Source organism: Aptenodytes forsteri, unplaced genomic scaffold (genome assembly GCF_000699145.1).
Source record: "Aptenodytes forsteri isolate BGI_AS27 unplaced genomic scaffold, ASM69914v1 Scaffold257, whole genome shotgun sequence".
In the NCBI taxonomy this organism is placed as follows: domain Eukaryota; kingdom Metazoa; phylum Chordata; class Aves; order Sphenisciformes; family Spheniscidae; genus Aptenodytes; species Aptenodytes forsteri.
The window spans coordinates 3227178-3237543 of NW_008795194.1; the positions used below are offsets into that span (position 1 = coordinate 3227178).

At 41.6% G+C, this 10366-nt stretch overlaps 1 protein-coding gene across 1 annotated transcript in view; it reads left to right on the forward strand.

Moving 5' to 3' along the window:
• MTX2 (metaxin 2) overlaps positions 1–10366 on the forward strand; it is a 61312-nt gene that overhangs the window by 47486 nt on the left and 3460 nt on the right. Inside the window, exons 5-9 of the mRNA XM_009278681.1 lie at positions 4280–4352; positions 7447–7523; positions 8633–8725; positions 9460–9498; positions 9908–10033. Coding sequence (XP_009276956.1) covers positions 4280–4352; positions 7447–7523; positions 8633–8725; positions 9460–9498; positions 9908–10033 — 408 coding nt within the window. The remainder of the gene's footprint in view (positions 1–4279; positions 4353–7446; positions 7524–8632; positions 8726–9459; positions 9499–9907; positions 10034–10366) is intronic.

Here is a 10366-nt window from a genome sequence, read left to right on the forward strand (position 1 = left end):
GATAGAGACTCACAAAAATAGCTGCTTTGTCCTATGTTCTCTCTGTAGGATTTCTTTGATCTGTGCCAATTTCAACTATTTTGGTAATAGTTCATGCCACTTACTGTCTAACATCAGTTATTGTCTAAAATCTAATTTATCTAATTGAATGCATCAGAAAAAAAATTAGGTTTTCTGGCAGTGGATATCTATAAGAGTGCATTGGTCACAATCCTTGTCCATCTCCTTTTCTAAAAGAAACCATAATTTCCATAAATATGAAATATATTCACTGTGCTGGGAAAGTAAAAAACACTGTGCTGTTAGTACTAATAATTTCCAAAGCCTGTCAGTCACATCAATGAAAGAATGTAAGTACTCTCATAGCAATGCAAATTGTAAGGCTTATTTCTTAGGCTGCGCCCTCATAGTTTGGGATAGTACTGTCTCCTCTTATCAGTTGACATGTATTTTTAGTCAACTTGAAGGCTCTCCAGTGGACCATTAGTTTAAGCTGGATCAAGAAATGGATACTGGCCTACTTCTCTGGGTAATGATTAGTTCAGCAGTATAGATCCAATAAGGATTGAACTTCTCTCACACTGGAGCTTTCCTTCATTTTCCTGCAGAACAATATTTAAGGAGCACTTAAAATGGAATAGGTCATGCTTTGGGTACAAATTACAGTTCAACATACTGGTCTTTTAATTCCCTAGACTTCTGTCTTTTTAAAGATGTAATAGCAGTTTTAAATTTTTTTTTAAATTATTTTTAGGTTTATGCATTAAATGATTTTGTTTTCAACTCTTTCACTGTTCTGTTTTCTCTTGGTTTTGTATTTCATTACTATTTCACCACTCGTATTAAAGCTGATCTGAATTATAGACAAAGGCTGAAGTGGAATAGGTGTTGGCACGTAGATGCTGAAGGGGGTTGCTGGAATGGGCCTTGTAAGGCTGCTGAAGGGGCAGCTCTAGTGGTCGGTGTTTCTGAACCTCGCAGGAGGACTGCTGAGGTGAACGCAGAACCAGATGGATTTGCCGAATTTTAATCTTGAATCACTCCTCAATTTCTCAAACTCAGGTCTTGTCTCCCATCTACAAAATGTTCATCAGAATTGGAGATGACTGTTCCAAGGAAGTTTTCTCAGGTTTTTGGTTTGGTGTTTACTTTAGGGTCTCTTTTTTTTTTTAACCTCATTGAGGGTAGACTGACTTACTTCTAAGCTTTCTAGAATCTGCTCTTTATTATGCAGAGTAGTGAACATTTTTATTTAGTTAATATTTGTTCCCACATTAGAGCTCAATTCTAGTTCAACCTCCTCTCTCCTCTTTTCTTTATGAAGTGCAAAAAAGGCACACGGACCCAGTGTGTTTGCATTTCCGAGATGCCGAAATGGCAACGTATTCTCAATCCCCTTTGCACTAGGCCAGAGACTGAGGTAGAATTTCCCTGCCAAATGTTCCTTGTTCTGTGGATGTTTATTGAGGAGAAGGAGAGGGAGAAAGGTCAGATTCAGATTTTTGATGAAAACTTGGCTGATCTCTTTACACCAAAAAGATTTTATTTATAGTTTAGTCTCTATGCTGAGGACTATTTTTCACAGTCACAAACTGTTTTTGGTAGAAACATTGCACTGTGTATGAGCCAATGTACAATACGATGTACAGTAGGCAATAATTTGCTGAAGCAACTCATGTAACCTAAGCGTTCTGTGCCAGCATGTCTCATTTTTTACATGCGGATATGAGAAAGTAAAAATAGTTCTCTGATTTACCTCCTTTTGCTTAAATGTGTCTCTGCACTTACAGGCTTTTCAGTTATTCATGTGTTGCCCTAACTCCAGGGCAGTTCAGACTTTTTTTCTTCTGAACTTGCGGTGAGAATAGTACATGGCAGTTACAAAATTAATCTCTAGCTTAATGCAGAATTACAGAGTTAATTTAGTGCCTTACTGCGAAGGAAATTCATTTGGTAAGCCTAGACCAAATGAAACTTCACATATTTTTGAGATGAAATTCAACAGCTAGGGCTTAAGTAGTATGGAACAAGTTCATTCCGCTCCTCCCACCCAAAGATGAAATTCTTTGTAGCTGTTGTTTGATGCCATCAGTTCCACTGCAGCACAGTACTGTTGAGGAGATGTTGTTAGCTACTGGTAGAGCTTTCAGAAGAACCAAGTCTGTGTACCAGTTGAGTTAGAGTGTATGTTTTTGCTGGGTTACACTGTGTCCAGCAATGGCATAGGAGTATGTATTTAATCTAAACCAAAGTCTCTGCATTCTTGTCTCTTAGCTGTTTCCAAAAAAGTTGCATATGAAGCCCCAGTTTGGGCAGAAGACGTGATGCGTATAGCAGTAGGTGGAACAGTCTGGACATTGCTAGATCCTATGGAGGCAGCAGGCAAAGGAAGAGATCTAGGACTGAAACAGACCGATGTCTTAAATTCCTGTTTAAGAATTGGTCCTTTGGGTATTACTGTTTGCATGGAGCTTGAGATGCTAAGACAGCAAGAGCATTGATTTTTGGTGAACTCTGGTGGACGCATAGACTTAGGAAGTGGGGTGGTGTCAAATGTGGCCAGTGCATTGTATTTTCTTTGGGTCATAGTTGCTCTGTTAACCAGTGATAGAGGTTCTGTTTGGCATGAGGTTTTGGCATTCTAGAGACCAGTTTATTGCTAAGTAGTACAGGACTTGCAGTATTTGGCTGATGTTGACCATGACTAGAACCCTCTCTTTATCTCTCTCTGTGCCTCTATCTCTGCGTGTGTATGTATAATAACTGGCTCCCAGGCAGTGCTCTCAATTAGAGTTAGGCTGAGGAAATCAAAAGCTGTAGAAACCCAGGTTTGTGGTGGGTTTTGCAGAGCCTCTACAGTTCTGAGGTGGGCTCTCATCAGCTGTAATCAATGTCTTGCCTAGCAGCTTGTGACCATAGTTCCGAACTTTAAATTGGGATTTGGGTTTGAGTTAGGTCATCTAAACCTGCAAGAGCCAAGTGTTGTAATGGACTGTGCAGTTCTTGGGTTTGGTTGGAAAAGGACCAAAGCTTTTGGCTTTTTTTCCCTGGATACAGTTAGTATCAGCACTTGGATTAGGGTTTGGGATTAAAGGACTTGAAGAGCGCAGGGGAAAGGAGAGGGGCTGTTTGGGTTATTTTTGTTTGCTCGATGGGTACTACAGAAGCCACAAAGTTAGGAACAGGGCTGATGCCAGTGTTAGTTCATGCCTTATGGTCTCATTTAGTGCAGAGATGAGCAGTCTTAAGGTTAAGGTTTGGGTTACCTTGATGTCTACAATTAGGGTCTGAGGATCTAAAGCTGTGAGCGTGCAGCTTACTGCCAGATCCAGCAATCTGAAGAGCTAGGAGGAGGCCCATGTAGAAAGTGCCAAGTTTCAGCAGCATTTTTCTTCATGGTGGTAGCCTTCTTGGTGTAGGCTTTTTTGACCTCAAGCTACTGCATGGTAAAATAATAAATAGGTGTAATTTTGGAATCTGGAATTCTGACCTGTCTAATTGCAAAGGCAAAATGAATGATAGGACTTCAGCTGAGTTGAGAGGCTCTAGATGTTTAAGAAGTTCCTTATTTACCATGTTCTGTCCAAATTGCAAGTATTTTTCTTGGTATTTTGCTATTTCAACAGAAACACACTAAGGATTTTGTGGTGATGGCAGGTGCCGACAAAAATCGGTATCCTACTGAGAATGGTTTGAATCTAAGGTTACAGATAGAAAGAAACAGTAAATTGATCACTTACGCTCTCCATGATTCACATAAATTACAGATAATAAATACTTCCTCCCAAAGCAGACTTGTGCTCTGACAGTATCATAGAGCAAAACTTCTGGCAGCTATTGTAAATATAATGTGGGAAGGTGCTGTATGTGTTTGCTGTGTTACACAACGTGAACGTGGTTAGCCAGCTTTAGTCAGAAGAAGTAAGTACTATGATTTAGGAGGGGCAAAATGTCACTGAATTTTGTACAGCCACAGCACTAGTTGTGTCTGTCAGATACTGCTTCTTTGCTCGTCTTGAAGAAAACCAGTAAAAGTAGATGGAATTTCATTAGAAGAATTCCAGTCAATGACTGGTTGATAAACAGTTGTCTAAGGAAGTTAGAAAATTTTGTTTTTCTTTAACCTACCCTTCTTTCTTCCTAAAAGCAGTATGCAAGGAGCTATACTTCATAAGTGTGTGCTGAGAACTAGCTAAAACGTAGTCAAATGTATTGAGAGGAACACGCTTATTTGTCACTGGTGTATTAATGCTTTTTAAATGTCACTCTTTGTTTCCAGGCCTTTTTGCAAATGTGCAATCTGCCAATCCGGGTGGTTTGCAGGGCAAATGCCGAGTACATGTCCCCATCTGGTAAGTGTGGCCTTCATTTAGATTACTATGTTATACCTCCATTTTGATACCATGGCAACTGCGCCTTGCCTTGCTGATAACAGTTGGTCAGTGCTACCACGTGTGGGTTGCCTTCCCCCCTCCTCTCCCATGCAGTTTCTCCTCTGTAAACAATTAAAACAGTCAAATGCAAAGTAACGTTGGCGCAATGTGTAACCGCGCCTGCGATTGCAGTACCTGTATCTAGCATTCAGACAGCTCACATGCCTGGCGGAAACCTTCTCTAAAATGCCTGAGAGTTGTTGTATCCTGAAGCAGAAAGACTTAGGTTTCCAAAAGTGGCTTTATTCTGCATCCAGGGAATATTCCAGTGAATGCTGTTATATTTTCCCATTGCTGGGGTGAGACAACACTGGAGGAGTATCTTTTGTTACCTTGTCTGGAAGACGATTGCCAGGATGTTGATACAGGAGAAGACTGAAGGGTGCATTGTCACTGGTAAGGGTGACAGGTGATTTTAAATCTTCCTCTGATCCATGAGACTGTGTGGAAAAAAGTCCAAACCCACCAATAAATTAAGTATTAGAAGGGTACAGAGTCTGCCTTCTGCTGGAGGTGACTGGTTGCCTAAAAATGTCCAGAGGCTGGCTCCAGAAGTTTGCCTAAAAATCAGAGAGAATCGCTGAATGCAGGGCGCAAAAGTCTGGTAATCCTCGCAGTCCTCCTCAGATTTTTGTTGTATGAGAAGATACTTATTTACCAATTACTTGGCTTTGGCTGATGCCTGCCACATGGAAGTGCCTGTCAGTATATGTCTGCCAACTGTATGGATTCTGCTGCTGCTACTGATATTTCAGTCAAAGCAGCTAGAATTATGCTATTTAAAAAAAATAAACAAAAAACCAGTTGCTGGGCAGCAGTGAAAATACAGCAAAATATGGAGGTATATAAATTATTCGTTAGTAAATAAAGGTAGCTTTGAAATGCTGAATCCATGCAAGAGGAGCATCTTGCACGCACAGGAGTAGGACTGGTGACAGTTGCATACTCTCTTCTCTGCCACCTGCACCCTATGTCCACACTTGCTGGCATCTGGTTTACAATGTGGATCTGAACCCTTCCTTCCTTGTGCTGAAAACAAGGAGCACAAGAGGGAAAATGATGCTGCTTCAATTTTAAATGTAGGTAGAACTACACGTGTTCTTTTTGCCCTTCCTCTTGGAGTCCTTGTTATTTTTATTTACTTTCCCCATATCCTTTCTTTGTAATATTTTGATTGTTTAATGATATTTCAGAGAAGGTTTTCATTTGCTCCCTTCTCCCTCCCCACCTCCCCCTGTCTCACAGCAGCAGCAGACAGAGATCGGCATCTCATCATTTTGGGGGGATGGTTATTTATCTCATAGTTGTCGTAATGATGAAACTCATTCTGAGGGATTCAAAAGCAGAATAGCAAAGGATTGTCTTGGTGTGTGAAGTACAGTCTGACTGAAACTGCTGAATTCTGCAGCTCAGAGGTCTGCGTTTCCTTCCGCAATATGCAGCATGTGCATGCAGATGAAGCCTTTGTTGGTGTGATGCACTTCATTTATTATCCTTAGGCTGATCGAGCCAGTGAGAAGTGAATCTCATGATAAAAGCTATGACTGAATCTGCTGTTACCATGAGCTAGGTGTTTGAGCTAGGCTGAACAGGTTTTTTGTGTTTCAGTGAAAAGAGTGAATGCATTGCTAATAAGAGATCTGGAGTCAGGCAGGTACTGATCTTGGTCTTTGGGCTGTCTATCGAGAGCAGAGTTTGCCCACAGTGAGAGGTGGGAACGTAAGAGTGAGTGTGCTGTGCCCCACTGCACTGGGCAGGCTCGTTTACTGCCTTTGGGCATGAGGATGTTCTCGTAATACAAAACATCCAGCATTTGTCTCCATTTTATGGATGATTTCAATCACGTAAGTAATCCTAGAAGATTTAGTCTTAAATCTAAGGTTGATGTTTGTCAATTGCGTTTGGATGAAGATTTTCAGAATGACCAATGTGGTTAGGGTGGATTGGAGCAGGAGCCCTCAGCTTCACATGTTGAGAGCTGGGAAAAAGAGGCCTAAGGCAACTTCTGTCATTCTTTGTGGCGTGCTGTGTGTAACAGGGCTTCCTCTTGTATCTCTGCCTGCCTTAAAGCTTTGGCTCAGTTCTGTGTGTAAGAAGTTACCAAGCAGAGAAGGTGGTGCGTACAGACTTGGGAGCCCTTCACACCCCCACAAGTTCCACCAGTGATACAGTCACTTCCCAGTCTCCTTTTGAGGACTGGCTGCTTTTGGCCCTGCTCCATGCTGGACCTTCAGGGCTCAGCTTCATAGACTGAATGTTGAGCCTTACTAGATTAAGCTTTAACCCCATTTTGCTTCCAAGATGATGAAGTAGCTCCTTCCCCCTCCCAGTCCCCCAGATCGTGAAGCTGTGGGTCTCACACTGAGAACCTGTTTGTGACCCCGGGACCACTGGGGCTCGAAAATGCCAGCTCACAACTAGAGGGTGAAGACTGGGGCAGCCAACAGGAGCTGGCTGGCCCAGTTGTTGGAAATCTGAAGGACTGGAGGGAGGGAGAGTCGAGACCCTGCCTTGCTGAGTGTGCGTTTGCTCTTCCCCCTGCTTGCTTTTCTGGGCACAATGCCACATCTCCCGTCATCCTTTCAGCAGCCCTTTCCCCACCAGTGGGTTAGAAGGGAGGGTGGGAACGCGTTGTGTCGTAAAACTAGCCAAGGGCTCTGTTTGCTTTCCTGGGATTTCCCAGCTGTACTTCAGAGAAACATTGAATTAAGTCTTTCCACAAAGCAAAATCCATTAGTAAAATACAAGTTGATAGATCTCACTCAATAACTTTGAAATGCACAATTGCAAGTATTGCACGTAGAAGAGGTCCAGGAGGAGGAAGATGAGGAGGATGTTTGTTAGTACAAACGTTCGGTGGGTGAGCTATGTATATTAGAGCTTTACCTGTGCTCATTTGAAAAAAAAACACTGATGTTCAGGTGTACCTGCAATATTTAATTGCTTTCAAAATTGGAAATGATGTTTTACATGTATAAAAACTTCTTACTAAAATATATTTATCATTTTGCAGGCAAAGTACCCTTTATTCATGTGGGAAATCAAGTAGTATCTGAACTTGGGCCCATAGTCCAGTTTGTAAAAGCCAAGGTAATAATAGTACATTGTTTTCATCAATTACTGAATAGCATGTTAATCCTGCTTAGCATTAGAATCATAGAATCACTAAGGTTGGAAAAGACCTCTAAGATCGAGTCCAACCGTCAACCCAACACCACCATGCCCACTAAACCATGTCCCTAAGCACCTCATCTACCCGTCTTTTAAATACCTCCAGGGATGATGACTCAACCACTTCCCTGGGCAGCCTGTTCCAATGTTTAACCACTCTTTCAGTAAAGACATTTTTCCTCACGTCCAATCTAAACCTCCCCTGGCACAACTTGAGTCATTTCCTCTCGTCCTATCACTTGTTACTTGGGAGAAGAGACCAACACCCACCTCGCTACAACCTCCTTTCAGGTAGTTGTAGAGAGCAATAAGGTCTCCCCTCAGCCTCCTTTTCTCCAGGCTAAACAACCCCAGTTCCCTAATTGTGCTGATTTGGTGTGCTCTTCTGGAATGTTACTTAATTTGTTAAAACAGTGTAGAAATCTAGTGCCGTTTTAAAAGAAAGATATCCTGGAATAGGAGTTTGTTTGAGGTGGAAATGTTTTTACTTAAGTTCTGGAAGTAAATTCTATGTGGGATAGCTGCATACCAGTGCCAGTTTCTGAGACTGAGGCTGACGTGCCCTGTCTCTGGGTCTCCGAGGTCTTAAACCCAGAACTGACTGGTTTAAATCTTGAAGTGTCAGATACTGTTTAAATTTGCCTTTGCTCTCCCCACCCCCATTTTTAAAAACATTGTCTTTTCACTGAGCAGTTGCTAAAGCTGTATCACAGATGTAAATTTGTGTTTACTTCTTGCCACAGAGATAACAGTAACCAGAAGGCTGTGTGCTCCAACTCTGTTCACTGATAACTGATAATAGTCTACATTTCTTGTGGATTAGCTATATTACATAATGATGATCTCTTTTTTTAATTCTAAAGGACACTGTATGTAAAAATTGCATATGTAATTTGTTACTAAACTATGTAAGAGATCAGGATCTGAGCCAAAGCTCGTTGACTTCAGAGGTCCTTGGGTCAGGCATTGCTGAATATTCCAATATCCTTTCTTACATGTGTATGTGTCTTTTTTCTTTTCCCCATTAGGGCCATTCTCTCAGTGATGGGTTGGATGAAGTCCAAAAAGCTGAGATGAAAGCCTACATGGAATTAGTCAATAATATGCTCTTGACAGCAGAGGTACAGCAAACCATAGTAACTCCACACACTTACATAAGTGACTGTAGGCAAGAAAGCTTTAGGATTTTTTCCCTGTATTGGAAATACTGCTTGTTCTTAGCTTAGGTCATCAACTTTTTTGAGGTGAAAAGAAGCAGGAATAAATTCTCTGTACCCTATGAATTGCTTGCTGAAATGTTCCTGTAGACACAAGCCACAGGTGTGATTCCCCTGACCTACCTGAAGTGTGTCATGTAGCTGTAGAAGTAACCGATTTCTGCAGATGGAAAATGCCGGTGGCTCCTGGGATCCTACCCCACCCCACAACTGGCCGGGCACCCCGCTGTCACCTTCCACAGTGTCCGTGCTCATGTGCCAGGTGGGAGGCTGGGATCCCCTGTGGTTCACATCTGTGGCCAGTTAATGTGACACAATTCCAGCGTAGGAACAGTGTTGGAAATGCTGGCAAGCTGCAGGTGGCTGAGGGCTGGTAACCTGTGTGCTGAGTTGTGTGTAGTGTGGGCAATGGGAGTGGGCCTTCGGTCTCAGCTTGGTCTTGGTGCTGGTGAAGTAAGGACTAGCAGCTGGGCTTTTGTCTTCCAGTTTTAATTTATTTTCTGCATTCAGAGGTCTAACAGAAGGAATGAAATGGAAATTTAATCTAATACAGAAAAGAAAATTCTACTAGTGAGAAATTATTTTCTCTGTATTCTCCTTTACTAGGAACTTTTAGTATGTGTTCTTTCTGTTCCTAGCTCTATCTCCAATGGTGTGATGATGTTACAGTAGAGGAGGTGAGTGGTTCTGCAGCATTTATCTTAATTAAAATTTAATGAGAAAACACTTCTGCTCACAATCGCAAGTCCCTACTCATAAATGAAACATTGAGGTTTATACCATTAATGATACAGTCTTTTCACTTTAATTTCGCTTGCATATACATTTTAGGGGGTTGTGTCATTACTGGAGGTAGCTGACTGCAAAATAGATAGGGGTTTTATATATGTTTCTGAAGTAATAGATTTAAATGGTTATGCTGCAAACTATAAATTCTGCGCAAATAATTACAGCATATCATGCAACTCGCTTTCTCTTTTACAGTTCCCTTTCTGATAGAAATATATAAATAGTAGCTATTTTGTGCGTAGAGGTATCTGTATTTTCTTATATTATAACACAGTACCTTTCTGTTTTTGAACAAAGATTACTCACCCGAGGTATGGCTCCCCTTACCCGTGGCCTCTTAACCGCATTTTGTCCTATCAGAAGCAATGGGAGGTAAGGCGAAAGATGAAAGCCATTGGGTGGGCTGGCAAGACACTTGCACAGGTCAGTATGAAAAGTGAAGCTTATTTCTTTACCCTGTTTTTTTTTTTTTTTAAAAGGCTGTGGAGAGTAACACTTTCCTGAAACAGATGTAGTAAAAAATATATTCTGTACTTAAAACATTATCTGGACTCAGGTATTTGCCTTCAGCAGCAATAAATCTGAAATTACGTGCAACCCAGTGGGGTGGGAGGAAGGATGTTTTACCATAAGTGTACATCTCTGGTGATGTTAGTTTAGGCCGTAGTCCTGAAAATAGGTTGTAAGGTATGGCCCCCACCTCCTGTATGGTGTTAATAGGCAAGCTTTGCAGGATTGTGGCTTCCCTTGTCAGAG